Source organism: Bactrocera tryoni, chromosome 2 (genome assembly GCF_016617805.1).
Source record: "Bactrocera tryoni isolate S06 chromosome 2, CSIRO_BtryS06_freeze2, whole genome shotgun sequence".
In the NCBI taxonomy this organism is placed as follows: domain Eukaryota; kingdom Metazoa; phylum Arthropoda; class Insecta; order Diptera; family Tephritidae; genus Bactrocera; species Bactrocera tryoni.
This window is the reverse complement of record NC_052500.1, coordinates 58,352,918-58,380,160: the sequence shown is the minus strand read 5'-3', so window position 1 is coordinate 58,380,160 and position 27,243 is coordinate 58,352,918. Positions and strand designations below refer to the sequence as shown.

At 37.4% G+C, this 27,243-nt stretch overlaps 2 protein-coding genes across 2 annotated transcripts in view; both read left to right on the top strand.

The window, feature by feature from the left end:
• The first annotated feature begins 606 nt into the window (after window positions 1-606).
• On the top strand, window positions 607-2,339 carry LOC120769204 (FGFR1 oncogene partner 2 homolog). The gene has a single exon (XM_040096099.1). It carries the CDS (start codon window positions 949-951, stop codon window positions 1,999-2,001), a length of 1,053 nt encoding a protein of 350 aa, XP_039952033.1. The 5' UTR covers window positions 607-948; the 3' UTR covers window positions 2,002-2,339.
• Window positions 2,340-5,411: 3,072 nt separating this feature from the next.
• Window positions 5,412-27,243, top strand: part of LOC120768786 (paramyosin) — a 37,690-nt gene continuing 15,858 nt past the window's right edge. Inside the window, exons 1-2 of the mRNA XM_040095544.1 lie at window positions 5,412-5,626; window positions 9,057-9,205. The gene's annotated coding sequence lies outside the window, so the exon portion shown is untranslated. The remainder of the gene's footprint in view (window positions 5,627-9,056; window positions 9,206-27,243) is intronic.

Below are 27,243 nucleotides of genomic sequence, written 5' to 3'. Positions count from 1 at the left end.
AATTGACTGTATAACAATTTACGGTACCTGGTCTCTATCGTTCTAGAGATCCTTGGTATCCTGTGTCAATTATCGAATAATTCGGAAAGTATTAGTCGGATTCATTTCAATTTTTAGAAAATCTAAAAGATTTAATATATTTTGCTTTAAGAAAATGCGAGGAAATCCATATCTTTAAAATTCTCACTAACCCTAACTTTTAAGTTCAATTTTAAAAATATTTAAGACGAAAATTTGTAACATTCTTAATTGTATTAATTTTTGGCGTCTGAAATTTAACACATTGATAAATTAAAATTTTTTTAATTCAAATTAGTAATTACATATATAATCTTAGTTCTTGACAGTAAGTAAGTGTCTTGTTTCAGTAAATGTTTACAATAACGTTGCGTAGACTAATGTTGTGCTCTTCAAACCTCTTTGAAGAACGAAACTTTCAAAAATATTTTATTTATTATTTCGAAGCTATTGCCATTTTACTGGCAGAACTTTCAGCTCGTTAGATTTAAGTCGTGTCACGTTTTACGCACTGTGGCAAGCTAACTACTGTCAACTCATAATTAGGGCGAATTGTCAAATGTCAGTGAACGATTTTACATTTTTTGTTCAGCGATTCATTTTGTAAAGTTATCACAAAATCATAAATTAATAACAAAAAGTAGAAAATTCTAAAATATAATTTATAATAACAGTAACTTTGGATTTTCTATTCTCTAATGAAAAATCGTTGCTGAAATAAAATATTTATAGAAGCTGATAAAAGAGCGATAAAATAACGGAAGCGGAGGCTGCTTGAACAGTAGGGCTCAGTGGAGTGCTGTCAAAAGTGTACGATAAAAGACAGCACGGAGCATAACAGCCAAATTGGTGTTGGCTAATAATTAGAGCCATAGAAGACAACACACCACTTTCAACCTTGGCCATATAGCACATATTTTACAACCAAAGATGTCTAACATGTCTGTGGGGCAGATTATTATGGACGCACAGCGAATTGCCAGTCGCGTGAAAGATTTAGAGATGTTGGGTAATGCTTTGTTCGTAGAAGCGGAGGGCAATAATCGCTTAGTGGAAAGTTTACGTCAATTTCAAGATGACATGGACTCGTTAAACCAAATTTCTAACAATAAATCGAATTCCGAAATGGTCAATCGTATACAACAGCAAAATGCCACAAGTTCAGAAATATTAAAAGAAAATAGAGAACTGAAAATATGCATTGAAGATTATGAACGCACTTTGGAGTTTATAATGCAAAAATATCGTGAACATACAAGCAGTAAAATTCTCGAAAGTAAAATTAATTTTAAAGAAGTTTATAATGAAGAATTGTGGTTAATAATACGAGAACAGAGGGCTAAAATCAGGGAAATGGCAGTTGTTATGCAGCGTGCCGCCTCGGCGGATGATGATGCGGTACACCGGGATATGGAAACCATGTCTAGACTGCGTAAGGAGAACCAAATTTTACGTGAATTATTACAAATTTCGAAGCAATTTGGCTCTGCTAGCCAACCCATACGTGTTAATGAGCATATGTTGGAGGAAAAAGGTGTACAAACAGATGGTGCTGACGATTCGGCGGATGAGTTATCATTGTCGGGTGCATCTATTGAAAATTTCAATAACAATTCGGTGATTTCACTGCTACCTAATGCTGTTGCTGTAGCTAATGCCATTGTTAATGCTACTTCTAGCAGTTCTAATTCTAACACTGCCGATAATATTAATGTGAGCAAGGGGACGACGACACACACACTTGGTGAAAATAATAATGGACCTTTACCAGGTGATGAGTCGGTCACTATTTCATTTATGCCTCCAATAAATCACCCGGATACAGTGAACACCAACGCCAATACGGGGAATACTAGTGTTATTGAAGTTGTTGCTACTGCTTCTTCAACAGGCTGCCCCACTCCAGCTACGGGGAACATAGCTACTGCGACAGGCACGACAAATACAACCGGACCAGTTGAAGCACCAAAAGCTACAACATGATAGGGCGGGCAGTGTGGGCGACTACATCGTAGGCGCCTATCTTTGGTTCTTTGTCATGAACAATTATACTTTAATTTAACATTTTCTTCTGTTCACATAATACCCATAATTCTACAACTTTTTTTTATTATATGAAGTTATAATCATAAGCATTCACTACCACTAACTTATTAAATTATCATTACTACAACGCAAGGATATTTGTATCTAGCACTTGAAACTGTTACTAATCTAACAAACCCAAGATCAACAACAAATGTGAGTCACATCTGCCTTTTGGATGGATGTGATGACCATCTTTATTCATATATATATAAATAAATATACATATAAATATATTTAAAACGTAAATAAATTAATATGTACAATATTTTTAACCGTTGATTCCTGGCGAGTTCGTTTTTACTCTCTTTATAAAGAGATATTGTAATTTTTAAGTTGAAGTGGTATTCTTCGCAAAATTACAAATAATATTATAAGCAAGTCAATATTACTTCTAAACAGGAATTCAAGGGCTTGATTTTGATCGGACGGTTAATATGACAGCTTTAGTAATTTAAGTTTGATTTCTCAAAAAAATTGAGGTAAAAGTCCGCGTCGAAAATCATCGGTATTTTTTGAAGTGAACAATAAAAAATTAAACAGGCGGCTCCGCAGGGTGGTGTACTTTCCACGATACTGTTTAATCACTAACTTTCGAAGCTCTCACAGCCACCAAAAGAAGTTTCTATTACCTCAAACGCAGATTATTGTCGGACAATGACGTCGGGCAATGAAATTGATGGTAAATGTTCAAAAGTGAAGTGTACTTCCGCACTTCTTCACTGCTGGGAGCTTAAAACCCTCTTCTACCGAATTCATGGCTACCCTATTTACCAATTGACCGAAGGATTATGTCGAATTTCCAACGATAAACAACCCTAAAATTTTAGAGTTCGGCGGTCTGCAATCCTTCAATACGCACACAACCGCGATTGTTACAGAAGTGCATAGCCGCAAGATGCTATCCGGCAGCACTTCTTCTTTATTGGCGTAGGCAGCGCTTACGCGGTTATAGTCGACCTTTTCACTGGTAGTATTTTTTACGTGGGGGTCCCAAACCCAGCGCACAACCCTCTGGAGAGAATGTTTCTCTTTTTCACTTAAGCTCGCCATCAAACGAATGTTTTCTGGCTACTCAGAGGATACTTGGTCTAAGACCGGAAGTCGTGAGCTGCTTGAGCTATATGTAAAAGAATCGTTTATGCCCACTTCCAGTGAATGACAATCAGAGAACTTTCCTTACTTGCGTGAACTTCTACATATGTATGATCCCATCCTCCGGCAGCACTTGCGACAAGGAAAAAGAGACGTTGTTGGCAACACACAAGGTCGCTACGCTATACCAATATGGTTGCCTGGATGCAGCAGGATACAGATGGTGAAAATAGAGACTTCCTAGTACACCGCACTCCGGACTATAATAGGATGCAGCGGAATCGTTTGCTAGGGATACCAGGAGAACATTTCTCCAACACGTCTACGAACTGGAACAGTATAGTGGGCAAAATTCGGATGCGATCAATTTTCCACAGACAATGAACGAATAACGTACTTGGAGTGCTAATACCATCTATTTTAGAACGAGAGCTCGAGTTGCTGCGTCAAATAACACTTTACTCAGAGCTTCGAATATCAAAATGTTCGTGAACGATCTCACAGAACTGACAAGATTCGTCAGCGCTCATTCCCATTCTGAGTATATGTATGTTTGCGCAGTCTGCGGGGTTCTGTAAGAAATCCTGTTAGTATTCTTATTTTTGCTAAATAAAATAATATTTTTAAATCATCTGGTGTTGTAATCGTCTATTAGTTGCTTTGATGGTCTCATTCCGTCACTACTATACCGGTATCGGCTTTCTTTTTCGCATGTCCCAGTTTCTCTTTTATAGTTTGAGGACCTATTGGGAAAAAGGGCTCTGGTCCCGTCGGCGACCACTTCTTTAGCAAGTTTGTCTGCTAGCATGTCCCGGAACCAAAAGTAGTCAGTTTGAATTCTTAGTGCCCTTAGTGTTGTCCATGATTCCAACAGAGGTTCTCCCTCTAGTACTCGCGATTTCGGCGTACAGTTGCGCTAGTTTTGTCAGAAGTCAGTAGATTTCTACCGACTTCGACTACGACCGCCCCGTCTTCTGCTTACATAGTGGGTCTGACCTATGTATACTTATGTATGTACCCTTGGCGGGTGACGCTTCCATGACTCTACGTCCTACGCTTCCAATGTTAGTTGGTTGTCGACCACCTTTCATTTCCCGACTCCTTTTTTCCTCATCTTTTGTTTACGAAAAATTCGTAGTTAAATCGGTCCCACTCAGAGCCGCTATCTGTATCCCGAAATGTAGCAGCCTAAAGGTTGTCTCTCACGTGGGCAAGAAGAGAGTTGACGCACGCCCTTGTTAGGCAGTCCGTCCAGAGCTGACCAGTGCAAAGAGTTAGTCTTCTCAACCAACTCCTGCCACACCAACTAAATTATTATGAGGGAGCATACTCTGAGGTCTGCCACGGTTTAACGGGACGGAAGCAGTTGCGACACATTAGCCCACTAGCCTTTTTTGCTGAGTGTCACCGCATAATACTCCGGTGACAGAATATCGCAACCACCGGCAAAGCGTTCAAACCGAAATTCAAAAACGTTAATTCCTAATTAAAATCCATGTCAAAGTTGAAGTCTATTCCGGGAGTTGTGATTTTTATCGTGGCAAGATATTCGTCCATTTAAGAATGCAACTCCCCAGCACCCTAGACTTCAGTGGCACTTGTTTTACGAGGACAGCAATACGCATTATTTGTAGAGACCTGTTCCTTCGAGGTGGCCAACATCACGCCTCTATTGGTTTCTAAATCTATTAGAGTAGGTGTGACACCACAAAACTGCTTTAATATCTGTGACTCTTAACCCTTTGGTTTCCGCAACTCGGTTTAGTTCGTTTTCTCAGCGCTCTTTACCACTGTGCCCACCTACACAAACGCGTCCACACTGCATATGTGAACGGTAAATGGTCACAATGAGTGCAAATGTATGTTTCAACAAATCGTTGCAGTCGCTAAAAAAAATATTAACAAAAAAAAATAAAAAGAAAAATTAAATAGAGTGTTCAGAGTCAAATTCTTACCACTAGTAGTTATGCAGATGTTGGCGCGTGTGCCTCTTAGCAACGGTAAAGCCAATGATCATACCCACAAAAAAACAAGTTTAATAAAAGGAAAACAGAGAGTGAGCAAATGATTACGAGAGATATACATTGACAGCGCGCACTCAGTTGAGGAGCGCAAGATTTTCACGACCTTCCACTTTTCTGCTAAATTTTTAACTTTTCACGAGTTTTCCGAGAACTTTTCGCAACACGAACATTCAGTTCTTCGACAGACGTACGAGAGTTCGCAACGTTTTTCCCAACTTACCGAGCCGCTACAATACCGTTACGAGCGAACGTGCAAATACCACTGTCCACTATTGGTGCGAAAGGGATGAATAGAGACAGTTATTTTTGAATTTTAGGAAGAATGAGCACTATGAAATATGTAGATTTTTTCAAAGTAAAAGCTGCAGCGGAATACAACCAGTGAATTAGCCCAAGTTAATGCGGTAATTACAAAAAAAAAAGATATTTCAATTGGAAATTATTTAAAATTTGTAAAAAAAAATGAGGAAAGCAATTTTGTGGAGTGCAGAGTTCAAACGATTTATGGTGTCTGCAGAAAATTGAAATCTTCAGTGCGATGTACCGTATGTGCGTGTGTGTGTTGTCTGTGTGCCGCCAGAAACTTTTAAAGTATGCGGCTATTTTTAAAACACAGCTAAACATTTCTGCTGCTTTTCGACGGCACTTTTATGTGAAAATTTCAATAAAGCAGTAAAATTTCGATAGAAAATAAATACAATAAAATATCAAAATCACATAAACACAGATATACAAATATATTTAAATATGTATTTTATTAGCAGCTGGAGTCGCGGTGGGTAGAAATTAGTCGAAGAAAATTAAAAAAAATTTCGAAAATTAAAAAAAAATTTAAAAGAAGAAAAAGAAAGAAATTTAAAGGAAGAGAATAAAGAAAAAAATATAATTAATAAAAAAAATTAAAAAAAAAATTAATAAAAAAAATAAAAAGTAATTAATAAAAAAAAATTTTAAAATATTAAAGAAAATTAAAAAAAAAATCAAAAAAAATATTAAAAATTTTAAGAAAAAATACAAAATGTTCTAATAGTGTCTTTAGCATGTACCGTTGTGCATATGTTTGTGTGCATGTTAATACTTTTAGGGCAGTGCGTACACACGTTCGAACTTGAGTTGCCAGTTTGTGGCTTTTGCCTTTGTGCCAGTGTCAAAAAATAGCCAAATATATAGCGTTCAGACATTTTTGTACATTATTTCTGTATGGAATTTCAAGAATTCCCTTCCAAAAAAGAAAAAAAAATAATAAAAACACTACGCAGCTCGTGTATGTGTGTGTATGTGAATTTCGGTAACAACCGTTATAAGCATATTTTTCAAAAAAAAAATAAATAAATAAATAAAGTAAAAATAAAGAATTACACTGAGAAAAAGTGTTACGCAATTTGGTAAAATTTTGCTTTGTGAATGAAAAACGTAGTTTCTACTAGCGAGCAGCGGCAACACAAGCAACAACAAGAACAACAGCAACAATTATCATAAACAATCGTCGCGTCAATGAGTAACCGAAAAGTCGAAGCAACAGCCAAATTGGCAGCAGCAACGACGAAATAATTAGTAAACGGTGCAAAAAGAAAAGCAACAACAAAGCGCACTACAATAGCTATAAGAAATTTTAGGAAAAATATGTGTACTATTTATTTAATAATACACAAAGTTCCGGCGACAAAGGTGCTCATTAAGCAGTTCTTAAATTAAAGCAGCGCTTACAATAGCTAGCAAACGCGCATTACAGGCAAAAATACACATACATACATATATACATACATATATCTACATATGTATGTTTGTATATGCAAAGTACTGAAACTAAAAGTACCGTAATTTGCTAAAATGTCCGCCATAACTATTATAAATCACACCAGAGCGTACCGGAGCTCTTGCGCCGAGAATTCTCGGCCAGCAATATTGCTCCTAAGTCAAGAAAATAAGATAAATAAAAAAAATTCTTAATTAATAAAACAAAAAATAAGAAAAAATGTATCTTCGGTGGCACTGGAGCTAGAATACCCTTCACAAATAAAAAAGTTCTTTTGCAAGAAATTGATTTTGTTCGGTCAGTTTCTTTGTCAGTTACAATACTATGAGCACAAAATAGTAAGACTTTGTTGATAATTTTAAAATTCTTAATTTATTCTTAAAAATCTATGTCGTCCACCTCATGTCGTACCTTTTGTACCCCTTACACTTGTGGCAATGTTTTTGCCAATCCTCGAAACAGTTGTTAAAGTAAATTTCCGGAATAACCTGTAATGTGCCTAGCGATTCACGTTTAATGTCCACAATTGACTCAAAACGGTATCTCCGGAGCGATCGTTTGAGTTTGCTGAAAACCAAGTCTAGCTAAGTGAGGTGTATACCGTGGTTGCTGCACGATTTTGGTTGAAAATTTGTTAAAAAAAAAACTGACGAAGAATCAATGTAGTATACTACGGTGCATTATCGTGGTTCAAAAACCAAGTTTTCGATCTCTGCTTCCGAATAGTTTCGCGCAAACGACGCATAACACTCAAACAGTATTCCTTGTTGACAGTTTGGCCGGACGGTAGGAATTCGGTGTCGATAATCAAAGAAAACTGTCGACAGAACTTAGATTTTTCGATTTCGACGTGGTTTTTTCGACTGCGGCTCACCTTTGTCGCGATATTCGGCCGAGTCATCGTCTGTTTCTGAGTCGTAAGCATACATCCATAACTCATCGGCAGTAATAATACGTTTTATAACATCCTGGTAGTCGGAAAGCACTGTTTCACAGATGTTAGCGTGACGCTATTTTTCGAAAAAATTTAGTGATTTTGGAACCAATGTGCTTTCACATTTAGGCCCAAATGATCTTTCAAAATGGTATTCCCTGATCCTTCCAATATTACAACGATGCCAGTAAGATCTTTGACTCTTAATTGTCGATTCTCAAGCACTAACTCTTGTATTTTATTGACGCGTTGATCATCAGTTGATGCTGAGGGTCGTTCTGGTCATGGTTCGTCGTCAGCGTGTTCTCGACCCTCTTTGAATTATCTGTACCAATCAAAAGCACTTGCTCTCGGCAAACAATTATAAACGAAGGCCTGTTCCAATATTCTGAATGTTTCGTCACCACAAATTTGATTCTGCACACAAAATTTAATGATATTTCTTTGTTGAATAATTTCACTCATCGTAAAAAACGCCGAATCCACTTTTTGCACTTCAGAAAGAAGAGCATATACAAAGCACTAATGATTATTTTGATGTGACATTTGATACAGATGTCACTGATAGTCATACCAACCTAAAAAAAATAAATATCGACAAATGGGTTTTCGCGCGAAATTCAAATTATAAAGTCTTACAATTTTTTGCCCACAGTAAGTTGTCCGATTTGAAGAATTTTTTAGATATTTTTGCATTGCCTTGGATAATAAACTGTGTTATTTTCGTGACGACACCTTGTCAAATAAAAAGTTGTCCATATAAGAACTTGATTTAAATCGTTAACTTTGTATTAAAAGAGTCTCGGAAGTTTTCTTGTAATACAAACTTCGTTGCAAATTGAATATAATTTAATATACCCCGTTCAGAGTACAAATAAGAAACTTCCATTAAATATCACTAAAAATCATACTAGAACACCTTGGACGTCTTGCGCCGAGAATTCTAGGCCAGCAGAATTTTTTATAAAATAAAAAAATTTGAAAAAATAATACAAAATAGTTAAAAAAGAATCTCCAAAAAAATTTTAAATATCAATATAAAAAAAATTTAGCATACCCTACAAAAAATTAAAAACAAAAATAATAAAAGAAATTATATAAATTTCCAATAAATAAAATTAATTACAAAACTCTCCCACACCAGGAACCATAAATACCGAAATTTTGACGGCATATTGCTAATAAAATAATTTGTATTGCTGTCGTCACCATCACCAGCTGCCATAACATCAGCAACAACATCAGCATCATCGGCAGCGCATCATCAGCGCCCCATCCCCCGCATAATAATCGGTGAGTATCCAGTGGCGCCAGTAATGATTGAGTATGCCATCATTAGAGCATATTGTCATTGTGTGCCCGTTTTTGCGGTGCGTCTTTTGTGTATTTTCCAAATGCGTTTACGTAAAATTCGGGATGAGCGGCCAAAAATAGGTTACGAGGGAATGCAACTAAAAAAAAGCAAAAACAAAAAAAATAATATTAAAAATAAAATTAAATTAGAGCAAGTATTTCCTGCTCGTATCTCTCCACGTAACTACATTTCGCGCAGAGAGCGCTTGCTTTCTCTGCTGACTTTGTGATTTCGTGGAATTATTTTTGCTTTATAAAAAAACATGCGCATTGTTTGGGAAATAACCCATTGCGCATATATTTTATGCTCACGTCGAAAGCACATCACTCTCCCTAAATAACATTCAGCGGCACTACTCAAACTTAATTGCCGAGCGTATGTTTTAACGGTTTCGTAAACAGTTTTGAAATCGTTCGTGCCGCTAGTTTGCGAAATACCACATGCACTCTTTTTTTGTTTTTGTGTATATCTAGTTTGTATATTTCGAAATTCATAAAATATACATATGTCCGTATATTGAAATTATATTCACCTGTTGACTGATTTTATACTAATCGGTTAATTGGCTTTCATAGCAGATGGTTTTATCTGCAGCAATTCCAATACTCGAGTATATGATATAGAAAATGAATAAATAAGATAATTTATTAAAGTTTTTTTTTTGTTTTTTGAAATTTAATCATTTATGATTTTTTCAAACATTAATTATAGTTCTTGCGCTTTCTGACGTTCGAAATACTCCTTATGGAATAAAATATATAAACCTCAAAATGTAAATAAAACACAAAATATTTAATTATTCATCAATATTTATTTTGCCGCCTTCAAAGTAGTGACCACAAGATATAATACACTTTGTCATCGATTTTTCGAGACCTCGAGCCCTTTTTGGGATGGTCTTCAGCTTCTTTATCGAATTTTGTTTTATCTCTTCGAACGACTGAAAACGGATTCCACGGAGCGGCAATTTCAGTTTGAGGAACAAGAGAAAATCATACAAAGCCAAATATGGTGTATACTTTGATCGATGGTATTTATTGCGTATTTGGTTTTAAATTCGGACGAGTCGAGCAAGAATGCGTTTCATACCCAAAATATCTACCAAAATTATTCGAATGCTCTCATGCCATCACTCCAACTCACAGTGGTTCCATTTGTATGGAGGGTAGCGACAATAATTAGAATAGAGATACTGACCTGCCATATACACAGCATATTTCTATTCATGCAAGTACGATATTCTGAAAAAATCGCAATTGTATAACGCCCACTTTTCATATTCTACATATGTATATAATTCTAACGTTAAAATACCTGAGCATGTGATAAATTTTGTTCCAATTCCCGGATTTATTATTAATAAATAGAAAGGAAAACAGATGTGTCATTTAATTTTATAAAATTAAACAATTTATTTTTTATAGTTCAAATAAAAATTTTATTAATTTGGAAGAAAAATAAGGACGTTTTAAACCTCAATAAAAAATTCCTTTACGTAATTAGTCTTCCAACAATTCTATTGTAGTTTTTAATAATGCGCTTTTCTTTTTGCATGACAATTTTCGTTGACCTGTAATAAATGGATCTGAGCTCAACAATAACATATTAAGTAAATACGTATTTGTTGCAATTCGAGAAGTTTTCCTCGTATGTTGAAGCCTATACCTCTTAATATCCTTGTTTTTGGCTTCCGCAGCTTCCCCTGATAGTTCTCCAATGGATATTATTGCACATTCGATGACTTTGGAACCATGCACTAGGATCTTGTGAACTGAAGGTGGAAGATAGAACCAAGGGTACTTCTCTACAAGTCCTTTAGCAGTTTCAAGTGCGAATTGCTTAAATTTGTCCGCGTTTATTTTATATCCTGATGACATAGCTTGCAGTAACGCTGCACATCTTAGTATGAGCTCTTCGTCAACGCCCGTTATTTGAGAAGCCAAACCAGCATTATTAAAAAAGCGTCTAGCCGTATTGCCATCGTTTGACGTCCCACTACCTCATGTTTTTGGCATGTCCACTATTAAACCCATTTCTGATCTAAACTTATTTCTAACTTGAATTTTTTTTCCATGAATTGAGTTTTATCTTCTGCCGACCTAATTTGCCATTTCTTGATATCTAGTCTATACGATACATGAATGAAATATTCAAAAAATCGAATATATGAATGTAAAGGTGATAAACCAAACTCATAATGTTCTTTGTGGACGGCTTTTTGTAGACATTTATCTATATCGTTCATCTCTTTTGATTTGGCTTGGCATATGTAACACTTAGCAGATGATGTTTGACTTAGTGCATTGCATACTTTTCCATCAACCATAGTCAGTTGCAATTTGTGTTCGACGTTTATTTTCTGTCCAGATCTTAAATATTCTGTGCACTTTAACATATCAATTTTCTTCGTGAAATAATTCCTCTCTTCAATGCAAACTTCTGTTGTCTCTTTTTTGAAACTAAATCGTATTGGTCTACAGTATCGAGTGGACGACGGTCGAGGATTTTTCCATATAACTTTAGTATCTTGCAGTGTTGAAGATTTAGTAACTAATTTAAGGGTCACATAGGATGTTACAAATAAACTATTGTCTTGTAGAGTATTGTTACTAACACGTTGTTTATATTCACTGTATCCGGAGCTACCATCGAATCCCCACTTGCCTATCAAAACAAGATTGCTTATATTTACATCGGGTATGACGTTCAACACTTCAGTTTGGAGATCTAATATACGTGAAGCCACTTCAGCATGTGATTCACTCACGCTAACCGATTCTGCATCTGGATAACTTTTTTTCTTTTCACTTAAAACCTTTTTATAGCTGGGCAAAACTTTGTACGAAAGTTGAGAGTTTATAAAATCACTGATTTTTAAGTACTGATGTTTTGTTAAGTTTGTATAAATTATTAGTGAAAGAACTTCGGTGAAATTTACTTCATGAAAAAGTGGATTTGATTCCAAATGTACTTCACGTAAGGTATCCGCTACGGACTTATCAATTTCTGCCAATTTTGCTATTCGACGTTGCTTAGTCCGTTTGGAGCATGCAGAGAAATCAGCAGTTGGGCGACCACGTTTACTCGCTTTTACTTCTTCTTTTTCAGATGGCAAAGATAGAGTTTCGAGACTTAAGGTAACAACCTCTTTGTAAGAGAGCCAATCCGAGTAGTTTCTTAACACGTCTGACTTTACGCGATGGTTTTGTTTCCACATCACCCCAATGCGTCTGCATAAATATTTTACACATTTCAGTATATCATCAAACGGGTGTTCGTCACCTTCAAAACCTGTTTTTCTGACTATATCTTCAAAAACTTCTTCAAAAACTTCCTGACCTTTCGTCGTATTTGATCCATTTTTGGAGCACCAAATTTCAAAAATATAGGAGCGAGAAAATATGCATTGATGAGACGTTCCTACGATAAGAAATTTAAAAAATAAAAATCTCAGAGAGAGAGAGTGAGACAACAACAACTAATTCTACATTTGTTTATTGACATTACTTGCAAAAACCAATGCAATAACACGCAAAAAAAAACAAAAAAACAAAAAAAAAAGTTAGGTTAGTTTAATGAACTTTATTTAGAAACCTGCAAATCCCTGCACATGAACTTAATATTATTTTAAACTATATACTTGTATCAACATTTACACACTAATCCGGTCATTGCATTCGGTTGACAAAGTTACTAAATCTCCAAATACATTTAACAAAGAACAACAAAACTGAATCAAAAAGACACTTCATTAAAATTTGTTATTCTAAAAACAACAGCACAATTTAAAAACTTGTAATTACTGAAAAATAATACTATTACCATCTACTTTAATTTCCATTTTCAGTATTTTTATTTAGACACTTTTTTAAATTAAACTTTTGCAGTTGAATGTACACGTTGCTTTCGCTTTAATTTTTGTCAACTATTTACTTCTGTGCAAGGCCGATATGTTGCTTTCATTCAAGAAGTTCCGTTAGAAATAATCAAAACAAACTCAAAATACATAAATTTGATGGCATATGCAACTATTTATTTAGCTACAAGCCCAATATATAAACATAAACTTTTTTATTTTTGTCGTAAGGGAGGAACCACCGTGTAACTCTTGCCTGACAATAAAATGAAATGAAATGACAATGAAAAAACTGAATCATATTTTCATCAGTTAAAGAGGTCGAAGATCGTCCAGAACGAGGGATGTCTTCAAGGATCTCTCGATCGTCTTTGAAGCCTTTGTCCCACTCATAGGCTTGTGTTTTTGATAAAACTGAATCACCGTAAGCCTTTTCCAACATTTTCAACGATTACGCATACGAAATTTAGTTAGAAATATAATTTGAGACAAATTCTTTGTTCGATATTTTTATCTTTCGTAAAAATCGCAACGCACTACTGAGTTGTATCGACTTAAGCAGCTGCTCTAAGCCCAGATATCTAGTATATGGGTGTCAGTGTCAATGGCTGACTTTTTATCGAAAACATCGGTCATTTTTATACAAGGTGTGTTCCAAAGTAAACAGGGCTTAAAAAATAACCAGAACAAATGATTTTTTTGGCAAAATCAATTTATTCTATTCAAAATAGTCTCCTTCTGCTTCAATACAGCTTTTTGCACGGTCCAAAAGCATGTCGAACGAGTGTTTTAGCTCGTTGGCCGGTTTGGCCGCCAGTATGCCGGTGCAAGCTTTTATAATTGCCTCTACGTCTGCATAACGCTTTCCTTTCATGGGCAAATGTATTTTTCCGAAAAGGAAGAAGTCGCACGGTGCCATATCAGGTGAATACGGGGAGTGGTTAATGGTTAAAATGTGATTTTTGGTCCAATAATCGTCCTTCGAATGTTGGATTCTGAGTAATTTTTGGTCGTCAGTCAATTTGTGCGCAATAAACCGTTCACACACCTTTCGTAAGCTCAAACGTTCGGTCAAATTGCGAGAAATCGATGTTTTGCAGATGCTCAATTCCATTTCCATGTATTTCAATGATGATTTCGGCTGATTTTTGATGTATTCACGCACACTTTCGATGGACTTTCCGGTGATCACGGATTTTGATTGGCTCACATGTTGATCGTCATTTATGTCCTCACGACCACTTTGGGAGACACTCCAGCCCAAAAATGCTACATGCATTACTATGTAGTATATTTTATACTTATATTAATTGATTTTATTTTGGTGGCCTATACATATACAGAATAAATCGGTGAAATTATGAATTACATAACTTAATAAAATAGCGTAAAGATATGTTCAAGTTTACCTTAGCTTATTTCCTAAAGTAAAGGCTATCTGCTCAGACCTCCCATAATTGACTGCGGATGCTTTTCAGAATCTATTGTGGTTTATAGCTGTATACAAAATACATCGGTCTAGACCTTGGTATAAGGCCCATAAGCCTAATATATTGATTTACTTCTTCTTTTGACATTATTCTAATAATTATAAGACATATTTAAGGCAAATTCTGTTCCTTGTTTGAGTTTATACCGGATATAAAGGGTGATCCATTCCGAGGTGCCCTACTTTTTGAAAGAAAAAAAGCATTACATTCTTTGGCATTTATTTTTTGAAGATTATCTTTTTCAAATGTTGGCAGCGGCTACGTTTTATAGGGTTCATCCGTTGAGTCCAATTTTCGATAACTTGTTCAGTCATTTCGACTGGTAACTGGCGGATGACACACGTGATGTTTTGCTCCAAGGCCTGAATCGAAGCGGGATTGTCCGCATAGACTTTAGACTTTACATATCCCCACTGAAAAAAGTCTAACGGTGTGATATCACACGATCATTGTGATCGATCGACTAGCCCAAAACGTGAAATTATCTGCTCACCGAAGTGTTCTCTCAATAAATCCATTGATTGATGCCTTGAGTGGGAAGAGGCGCAGTTTTGTTGAAAATAAATGTCGCCGAGATCGCAAGCTTCAATTTCAGGTATCAAATAGTCGGTTATCATGGCGCCATAACGGTCTTACCGGGATCATTTTTGAAGAAAAATGGACCGATGATTCCACCGGCACACAAACCACACTAAACCGTTGTTTTTTCTGGATGAAATGGCAGTTCTTGAATCTCTTCAGGTTACACTTCCTTTCAAATGTAGTCATTTTGCTTGTTTACATACTCATTGAGCCAGAAATGGGAGTGTATAGTTTTATTCACTTTACGGCTGTATGTATCACATGAAACTAATCGGGACAGATATAGGGTTATATTTCTGTTCAAACTATCAGAAGATGATGAAATCCTAGTGATTGTCTGTACTCCGTTTGTCCGTCTATCTGTTTGTGCAAGGGATAACTTGGTACACGGGTAATACAAAAAGACTTTATAAGAGTTGAGATCAAAATTGGACAATGGGCGTGGCACCATTTTTCGATAAAATCGGCCAAATTTGGTATACGGTTATTATTTATTAGATCCATACATATATTACCCTAACATTTCTATGTTGCAGTGCAAAGACAAACGAAATCGGATTACAACCACGCCTACTTACCATATAACCCAATTTTAAATTCCAACAAATTCTTTCACTTTCCAAAATGCAAATCAAGCACTAATGAATATATTGAAATAAAACTTTGTCCGAATAGTGTACTTAACCCATTTCCGGCCGCACTTAGTATGAAGAAAACTCGTTGCTTTAAATTTTTTGAGATTTTTACATTAAGCCGTTTAGCCACGAGAATGTGGTCGAAAAGTCGATCATCAGCCGAAAACGATACTTACTAAAGTGAAACAGTATTTTATTAGAGTTAATCATTTAAAACGTTTATTTTGTTCAACTTTTCAATTTCACATTACATTTTATTTACAATAAAATATAGATATGTACATGTCATGAGTAAGTTTTGAACAACTTTTCTTGAAAGTTCAATATCTTATCTTTATATTTCATTGATTAAAACACAAAACATGTAGAACTGCATCGCATTTTGTGTATTTATATGACGAATGTTTGTGACAATTTTGACAACGACGAGGCTCCTCTAATTTGTCAATGCCATGTCCAACTTTGTCTTTACGAACACTCTCCAGAACGGCGTCTTTGGATTTTCGAACTGTTGACTGCGGAATAGTTTCTGTAGCTTAATATCCCAAAGAGGTGAGGTGATTCATATATTTATGAGAAGTAAAGAAGTTGTCACTATTCATCGGGGGTGTTTTTTTACGTGGCGGGTCCCAAACCCAGCGCACAACCCTATGTAGGGGATATTTCGCCTTCTCACTTTAGCTCGTCTTCAAACGGATGTTCTTAGGCTACCCAGAGGATACTTGGTCCAAGACGGGAAGTCGTGAGCTGCTTGTGTCATATGTAAAAGAATCGTTTCTGGCCACTCCCAAGTGAATGAAGAGAACTTTCCCCACTTGCGTGAACTTCCACACATGACTCCATCCTCCCTCCTTTTGGCATTAAACTATAATATACTCGTATACAATTTTATTCGTTCAGGTTTGAGGATTTTGTATTATGTATATAGGAGATAGTATTGACCGATTTTATCTATTTTTTGCAATACTACAGCAATTAAAAGGTCGGAGTCTAATAAAATGCTCTCAAGGTTCCTTACGTATAGTCACCAAATATATGAGGTAAAATCTTGATTTTAGATAGGTCAAGTTTGCGCCCAATTTTATCCATTTTAGGCACAAAGTTTCACTGTTATGAGTAAAACACGCTCTCTCGTTTTCATTGAAATACCTGGAAATTCGAAAATAGTTGGGTATATGGGAGCTAAGGGAAGTATTGACCCGATTCAACCCATTTTCTGAATTTCAATTATATATCTCACACATTGACCGTTATTTGTGGTATAAAGTCAACTATACTATACTGGGGCTCAGATATACGGTACTTAGGGGCCTGAACAGTTTTTGTTGGATTTGGGCAATTTTTGGTTATACGACAGTATATTTCAAAGCCATTATTTGTGAAAAGTTTTATCCTGTTATATTTATTGATTCTTTGTTTGTACACTAGAAAGAAAAGATTCAAATGGAATTTAAATTTGTACTATATGGGAAGTAGGCGTGGTTGTAGTCCGATTTCGCCCGTTTTCGCACTGCGACATATGGGTGAAAAAAGATTTCCACAGATTAAGTCGGTCGGTTGGGTCCGGTGATACTAGATTTAACCTAAAAGTAGGCGGTACCACGCCTATCGTTCAACTTTTACAATGGCTCCCATAAAGACCTCTCATACCATCTCGGGTGTAAAATTTTATGTCTATGGCATATTTATTTTTTTTGCTTTTATTGATTTATCGCACTTTGAGTTGTTTTTAATAGTATCGTTATCAACCGATAGAGTGGACGGGGTTATCAACCGATTTCATCCATTACTCACTGTCACTGTCGGTAATAGTTCTTATACAAATTATCTTAAGTGAACTTGGCTGTTGTAGCTTTGGTGGCCTAGGATATGTATGCACAATAAACTTATTAGAAAATCTTTTCGCGATCGCCTATGCTAATTTAGAGTTTTATATCTCAATTTAGTGCTTAGTTAAGGTAATATACATATATGCCTTCGGTTAATAAGGCTTAGGACTTAAAAAGAAACAGGACAAATGGTTTTTTTGGCAAAATCAATTTATTTTATTCAAAATAGTCTCCTGCTTCAATACAGCTTTTGCACGGTCCTAAAGCATATCGAACGAGTGTTTTAGCTCGGTGGCCGGTATGGCCGCCAGTATGCCGGTGCAAGCCTTTTGAATGGCCTCTACGTCTGCATAACGCTTTCTTTTCATAGGCAAATGTATTTTTCTGAAAAGGAAGAAGTCGCACGGTGTCATATCAGGTGAATACGGGGAGTGGTTCATGGTTAAAATGCGATTTTTGGTCAAATAATCGGTCACAAGTGTCGACTGATGAGACAATTTTTGGTCGTCAGTCAATACGTGCGGAACAAACCGTGCACACACGTTTCGTAAGCCATTTCCATGAATTTCAATGATGATTTCGGCACAGTTTCGATGGAATTTCCGGTGATCACGGATTTTGATTGGCCCACATGTAGATCGTCATTTATGTCCTCACGACTTGTTTCATAAATTGAAACGTTTCGGTAAAAGTTTTACCAATTTTAAAAGAAAATTTAATGTTGGCTCTGTATTCGAAGCGCATTTTCGCACCGATAACAGAAACATACTGACACTTAAAACGCAATAACTTCACTTCCAATCAATGAAATGTCATGAAATTCTCACAATCGATAAAGATAGTAGATTCTAACGAACCAGTCGACATATGGATGGCGCCACCAGGGGGCGCAAGATTTAAAAGCACTGTTTACTTTGGAACACACCTTGTATATATGTATATAATATATCTTTATTATAAAAATAACGTGTCACGTTGTTTGTCCGCGATGGGCTCCTAAACTACTGAACCGATTTTAGTCAAATTTAGCACTGTGTTCAGTTCGAACCAATTTAGAAGATAGGAATTCATAAATAAAAAATACAGTGAGAGCTCTATTAAATAGACGTTCTATTAAGCGGACATCACCTTTAACTATGCACATTGTTGATGCTTTGTAAGTACACTCTTTTAAACGGATAACTCTGCTAACTGGACAGAAAGGCTGGTAATCAGAAATTGAGAAAGAAGCCTTAAATTCGTTATTTTTACTAATGAAATTTATTTGTATGAACATATTCAAAATTAAACTACGAGTACAATCCCTTGGATTCTTATACCGACAAAAACGTGTTCGCCTTTATTTGTAAATAAAATATTCACTGTATTTAATAGTTTATTATACGAATATCACAGGAAAGCGTGGCCGGATCCACTAATTGTACAAGGTCTGTCGCAAAAGAAACACAACTTTTTAAATATAACTGTTTCTGGTGGCGCCACCTCTTGGTGGGTATATGAAATATAAAGTTTGATCTCTTGTTGACATTTCGTAAAAATTTTAAGACAATTGGATAACTACAATCGATGTTATCGATCAAAAAGTGACAGCAGCTGTTGGTCATCAGTCGTAAAATGCAAAGAGCAAATATTAAATATTGTTTTAAACTTAGGAAAACGTTTACTGAAACATTTCAAATGATGAAAAAAGTTTATGGTGATCAGTGCCTATCCCGTAATAATGTGGTTTGGTAATGAGTGGTTTAAGCGATTCCAAGAAGGTCGTGAGGACCTCTGTGACGATCAGAAGTCGGTCGTCTTCAGAAGTCAAAAATAAAGACAAGCTGATTTGTTTTTACGATTCCGAGGATTTTGTACACCGAGAGTTCGTCCCACCTGGCCAAACGATTAATGCTGTGTTTTACCTTGGTGTTATGAAGCGTCTTTTGTCACGCATTCGTCGTGCTCGACCACAATACCGTGAGGCAGGGTCCTGGCGCCTGTTGCACGATAATGCGCCGTGTCATCGGTCGACGCTTGTCACTGATTTTCTGACAAAAAACTCCATATTAACCATTAATCACTCACCCTACTCACCTGATCTGGCACCCTGTGATTTTTACCTATTTGGAAAATTTCATTTGGCCAAGAAAGGACACTGGTTTCAGGACATTTCAGCTATCCAAAAGGCGACGACCGATATTCTCAAGAGCATTCCGAAAAATGACCTTAAACACTCATTTGAAATGCTAATTGGCCGGGCTAAACGCTGTAGTCGAATAAAAAATATAACTTTTGAAAAATATTAATTTTTTGTTGTTTTTTTTAACAGTCCTGTTTCTTTTGCGACAGACCTTGTATATACAAGTGTAATACAATATATATAACTGCTTAGATTTCGATCTTTTGGTTGACGTTTTGTATGTTGTAAGAGTATAAAAATTAAAAGAAATAGCCCTTACTTATTTTTTATTATTTTATTATATACATATATGTTTGATAAAACTCGAAAAATCCAATCTCGAATCCTGAGAAACGTACAGATTTTTTGAACGTGTCAGGAAGATGTCATATTATTCGAATTCTGTTCGTGTAGGTCAAATATTTTGTGAAATATGAAATTTTTCTTAAATACGAAAGGTGTCAGGAACTAATTAGCTGATAGAGTTCGGTATGCAAAATATTAGCTTCTGAGACAAGGTTACCTGACTCTTCGTAATTTGTAAAATTTCGAACCAATTAATTTCATTATCCTGATCATTTTGATGTAAAATTTATCCTATTCAGTCGTCTTTATTAAGATGTACAATTTTATGAGTAACATGATATACTATATATTGATAAATCTAATCGTTTACCAAGTTTTGGTATCGTTATGAAGAAGACGAGATCGTCGCCCTATTGGTGTCTACCTGCGTTGTAGAATGTTAAGTAGTTTTGCAAAGACCAGATATCCTCTGCACACACTCTCCATATAACGGTAATGTTGAAAACTTATTAGCACACTTTAAGTTAAATAACTAAATAAATACCTCAGCATCTTTAAATTTAACATTCAAGACGCCTCAGGGTTTATACTATAAGAACCAAATGCGTTATATAACATTATGTCGGCATTTTAATGTTACGCCTACTTCTCAAATAATGCAACTTTAACTTCCATTTGATTTTTTGACTTTGCACCAACGGTGCATTGAAGATATGCCACCTCTTGACTAGGACCACAACTTTTAAAGACCTCTGAAACGATTTTAATATGAAAATGGTCGGTTAATACGTGAGATATATTATAGAAGTTGGGAAATAATCTTTATATGACAATAATGTACCGTTTTGTCAAAAATGGCTAAAATCGGTTCAATGCTTCCCTAACTCGCATATACCTTATGTACAGGGTCCACTCGAAGTGTAATCAACTTCAGACCGTTCGCGCAGCTGTCGCACTGGAATCAGCTGTTTATAAATTTGCTGAATGACAGTTCGGAGTATTGTTCACAAGTGTACAAAAGCGTTTTACCAAAAGTAAACGCAAAAAAAGTGATCAGCGATGGAATTCAAACGTAATAGTGTGGTTGCTTTATATTTAGCTGGAAAATCACAGCCAGCAATTGTTCGTGAGCTCAAACACCTTAATGTGAATAAAGTTTTTGTTTATCGCACCATCACTTGTTACAATGATACTGGTAGCATCGCAAATGGAGGATGATGATAGAGACAACGTCAAGTGAGATGGTTCGGAAAGTGAAGAAGCGACTTGAGCGAAATGCACGACGAAGTGCCAATCAAATGGCTAAAGAACTGAAAATATCAGACCGCAGCATCCGACGCATATTGAAAAATGAGCTCAAGATCAAGTCTTACGAGTTCCAAAAGGCCCATGATCTCACACCGAAGCAGTAAGAAGTAAGACTTGAGAGAGCGAAGCAGTTGCTTCGATTAGCCGTAAGTGGTCAAATTCCGAACATTGTGTTTTCTGATGAAAAAATTTTTCCAATTGAGCAATTCGTAAACTCTCAAAACGATAGGGCTTACTTTACCGACCGTTCATACGAGAATCTAAGTCATCGGTTGGCCACCAGGAGGCAGCACCCGCTACAAATAATGGTTTGGGCCGCTGTCACTGCAGATGGGCGCTCTCCAATTGTTTTTATCGAGGCTGGCGTCAAAGTAAATGCGACATATTATCGGGAAAGTGTTGTGGAGGCTGCTTTGAAGCCGTGGGCAAACAAACATTTCGGTCGCAAACCATGGACGTTTCAACAAGACTCAGCACCGTCTCACAAAGCGCGAGTGAACCAAGAATGGCTGAAAAATAACGTTCCGAACTTAATTACGACCACACAATGGCTCTCGAAATCACCAGATGCGAAGCCAATGGATTATTCTCTCTGAGTCATTTTGGAGAGCAAGGTCCGAAGTAAAAAATACACCAGTTTGGAGATGCTGAAGAAAGCCATTGTCCGTGAGTGGGCCAAAATACCGGCAAGTCACATTCGGACAGCTTGCGATTCGTTTTTGACCATCTCAAGGCCATAGTTAAGGCAAAATGTGGTCATATCGAGCAAAAGTGAATTGGTCCTGAATTTATGATTATTTTCACACATTTGTACTTTAAAATAAATAAAAATAATTTTCTAAACCGAATTTATGGCTTTTTTAATTGGTTACACTTCGAGTGTCGAACCCTGTAAAGATAACTGGTAACTGGCGAATGACACACGTGATCTTTTGCTCCAAGGTCTGAATCGAACCGGTATTGGCCGCATTTCAGGCTTTACATATCCCCAGAGGAAAAAGTCCAACGGTGTGATATCGTACGATCTTGGGAGTCAATCGACCGGAATCGAAAAACATGAAATTATCTGGTCGCTGAAGACTTCTGCCAATAAATTAATTAATAGATGCGATGTTTGGGAAGTGGCGCCGTTTTGTTGAATCCAAATGTCGCCGAGATCACGAAGTTATCATTTTTGAAGAAATATGGACCGATGACTACACCGGGCACAAACCACACCAAACCGTTGTTTTTTCTAGACGAAATGGCAGCTCTTGAATCTCTTCAGGTTGCTCTCGTCTCGAATACCTAATTGAGCCTAAAAAGGAACTCATCGCTGAACAAAGTTTGGCTCGAAAATGTCGGATGTTCTTGGAACTTTTCAAGAGTCAATAGAGCTACGACACATCGCTTAGGAAGGTCGAGCGGCTTCAGTTCTTGCACAAGCTGTATCTTATACGTTTTCAATTTAAGATCTCGACGTAAAATGCGCCAAGTCGTTCACTGCGAGTTGCTGCGAACGGCGCCGAATCGACTCTCTACGGTCTTCATGTACACTCTCAGCTACGGCTGCTATATTTTCTTCACTGCGTGCTGGGCGTGGTATATTCGGTCGAATACATTTTATTCAATAATGAATGCTGGGTCCCAAGATGGGTGATGGTATTACGAATAGTGCATACGTTCAGTAAGCCGATTACGTTGACTATAAGTTGAGCGAGGCGCACGAATTACTTTCCTTACAGAACGTGAATTTTCGTAATGAAGCTGAACGATTTGTAAATGTTGTACAGAAGTAAATAAAATGCCTAACAATACTGAATGAACCAAATATGTACCATTTTGGTCGACCACTTATTGTCATTTTCCCGCTGGAGAAATTATTCCATAAGTGTAAAACTGCGACAAGTAATTATCGCAGGCTTCTCTTGAAGCCAACTTTATTTCATTAAGGGAATTCTGCATTAACCGAAACAAATAGTAGTTCAATGAGGCAAGGTCAGGGCTATATGGTGGATGTATCAAAACTTGATGGAAGACGAAGATCTTTCTGTTGGTCAGTTCTGGCCGTTTTTTTTCGATTGCTTGCTTCAATCTCATCAGTTGTTGACAGAAAAATGTGAAATCAATCGTTCGACCAGGCTGGAGCAGCTCATAGCAGATGATTCCTTTCAAATCCCACTAAATACTTAACATAACTTTTCGTGGCGTCAATCCTAGGTTTGCGGCCGTTTGTTGAGCTTCACTTCGCTTGGTTCTGCCATGATCTTTTTTGCACATTATTGTTGTATTTGATCCACTTTTCGTCACCGTTACAATGGGCTTCAGAAATGGTTCGATTTCATTTCGTTTCGGCAAAGAATCGCAGATGCTAATTCGGTCCATTAAATTTTTCACAGACAATTCATGTGGTATCGAAACGTCGAGCTTCATATTGTAGCCAGCCTTTTTTAAATGGTTCAAACCCGTTTGATGATGAATTTTAAGTTCCTAAACGCTGTCATGGCTGCATATGTGAGGGTCCCGGTCAATCTTTTCCATAATATCATCGACTTTTTCAACGATCGGTCGACCAGAGCGAGTTGCATCTTTCATATCGAAATTTCCAGAACAGAAGCGAGCGAACCATTGTTGTGCTACACGAACTGATACAGCATCGTCTCCGTAAATTTCACAAATTTCATTGATGGCTTGCGTGGCATTCTTCCCTTTTTTATACAAAAATTTCAGAATATAGCGAATTTCTTCATTATTGTCACTCATTTTTGAATAGCTATAACTTTTTTTCAACTTCCCCGAATTTAATTTTGATTAAATAAAGCTTAAAATATCACCTTTCCAACACTATATGGTATGACACAATGTGATTGGTAGCACTGGAGATATACGACTTCAACGACATCTATCTACCTTTTTCGACTATCCAATATAATAATTTTCATCACTCTAGACTTTATGCCCAATATTTCAGAGTGCGAATTATCTTCTTACCTTAAATTGGGTGTAAGCATGTTCTCGGATATATTTGAGTAATGCCAAATGTTGATGTAATCAGTCCAGACCTTCCCCGGGCCACAATATACTCGATATGAAGGTTTTTGCGTTTTACACCTGACTTACTATTTTAATGAAATTGAACAGTAGTCTTACTTATAAAATTGATCTATAGTCTTGGGCCTTGTCCTTAGTACTGTTTGAGCTTTAAAGAGAAAATACGCCAGTTTTGCCAGGCAGATGAAAATGTGTTCCATTAGTCTAATTGGGTCACACATAGCGATAGTAACTCACAAGAAGTTCTGAAAGCTTTTTTGGGAGGTTCTTATGCAACCATATTTCCATTCAAACTAGACACCAACTGATTCCTACCCGTTTCTGTATATAACGAAGGATTTTGCTGGTGAAATTTGATCCACAACAAAGATTGTTCCATTTTTTTTTAACTATAGGGACGAAGCTTTATCTGCACATTTGATCACAATCAGATCATTCTAATTATGGATTTATTTCAAATAGCCCTTATATATAGCATATTGAAAGTTCACTTACTTTATGCAGAACCGAACGTTGAAAATTCATTGTCCTTTTAAGAATATACAAATCTATTAAATTCCCCCGGTAAATGATATTACAAAAAACTGTGTTTTACTAAGTTGAAAGGACTATCTTTAATTCTTCTTCTTCTTAATAGGCGTAGACACCGTTTACGCGGTTATAGCCGAGTTAACAACAGCGCGCCAGTCGTTTCTTCTTTTCGCTACGCGGCGCCAGTTGGATATTCCAAGCGAAGCCAGGTCCTTCTCCACTTGGTCCTTCCAACGGAGTGGAGGTCTTCCTCATCCTCTGCCTCCCCCGGCGGGTACTGCGTGGAATACTTTCAGAGCTGGAGTGTTTTCATCCATCCGGACAACGTGACCTAGCCAGCGTAGCCGCTATCTTTTAATTCGCTGAACTATGTATGTCAATGTCGTCAAATATCTCATAAAGCTCAGCGTTCCATCGAATGCGATATTCGCCGTGGTCAACGCGCAAAGGACCACCAGGAAATCTTTCGCAGAACTTTTCTCTCGAAAACTCGCAACGTCGACTTATCAGTTTTTGTCAAGCCTCTGCTCCATATAGCAGGACGGGAATTATGAGCGACTTATAGAGTTTGGCTTTTGTTCGTCGAGAGAGGACTTTACTTTTAAATTACCTACTCAGTCCGAAGTAGCACCTGTTAGCAAGAGCAATCCTGCGTTTGGTTTCCAGGCTGACATTGTTGGTGGTGTTAATGCTGGTTCCTAAATAGACGAAATTATCTACAACTTCAAAGCTATGACTATGAACAGTGACGTGAGAGCCAAGTCGCGAGTGCGACGACTGTTTGTTTGATGACAGGAGATATTTCGTCTTGCCCTCGTTCACTGCCAGACCCATTTTCTCTGCTTCCTTGTCCAGCCTGAAGAAAGCAGAACTAACGGCGCGGGTGTTGAGGCCGATGATGTCAATATCGTCGGCATACGCCAGCAGCTGTACACCCTTATAGAAGATGGTACCTTCTCTGTTTAGTTCTGCAGCTCGAACTATTTTCTCCAGAAGCAGGTTGAAGAAGTCGCACGATAGGGAGTCACCTTGTCTGAAACCTCGTTTGGTTTCGAACAGCTCGGAGAGGCCCTTCCCGATCCTAACTGAGCTTTCGGTATTGCTCAACGCCAGTTTACACAGTCGAATTAGTTTTTCGGGGATACCAAATTCAGACATAGCGACATAAAGGCAGCTCCTTTCCGTGCTGTCGAAAGCAGCTTTGAAATCGACGAAGAGGTGGTGTGTGTCGATTCTCCTTTCACGGGTCTTTTCCAAGATTTGGCGCAAGGTGAATATCTGGTCGATTGTTGATTTTCCAGGTCTGAAGCCACACTGATAAGGTCCAATCAGTTTGTTGACGGTGGGCTTTAATCTTTCACACAATACGCTCGATAGAACCTTATATGCGATGTTGAGGAGGCTGATCCCACGGTAGTTGGCCCAGATTGTGGGGTCTCCTTTTTTATGGATTGGGCATAGCACACTTAAATTCCAATCGTTGGGCATGCTTTCGTCCGACCATATTTTACAAAGAAGCTGATGCATGCTCCCTATTAGTTCTTCGCCGCCGTGTTTGAATAGCTCGGCCGGCAGTCCGTCGGCCCCTGCCGCTTTGTTGTTCTTGAGGCGGGCAATTGCTATTCGAACTTCTACATGGTCGGGCAATGTAACGTCTGCTCCATCGTCATCGATTGGGGAATCGGGTTCTCCTTCTCCTGGTGTTGTGCGTTCACTGCCATTCAGCAGGCTGGAGAAGTGTTCCCTCCATAATTTAAGTATGCTCTGGGCATCAGTGACTAGATCACCTTTGGGGGTTCTACAAGAGTATGCTTCGGTCTTGAAACCTTCTGTAAGCCGCATTACCCCTGTCGGCCAGCTTATCAAGCTCTTCGTACTCACGCATTTCAGCCTCTTTCTTCTTCTGTCTGCAAATGCGTCTCGCTTCCCTCTTAAACTCTCGGTATCTATCCCATCCCGCACGTGTAGTGGTCGATCGTAACAATGCAAGGTAGGCAGCCTGTTTTCTCTCCGCTGCGACACGGCACTCCTCGTCGTGCCAGCTGTTCTTTTTCACTTTCTGAAAACCAATGGTTTCGGTTGCAGCTGTTCGTAAGGAATTTGAAATGCCGTCCCACAGTTCCCTTATACCGAGTTGTTGACGAGTGCTCTCAGAGAGCAGGAGTGCAAGCCGAGTAGAAAATTGTTCGGCTGTCTGTTGTGATTGCAGCTTCTCGACGTCGAACCTTCCTTGTGTTTGTTGGCGTGCG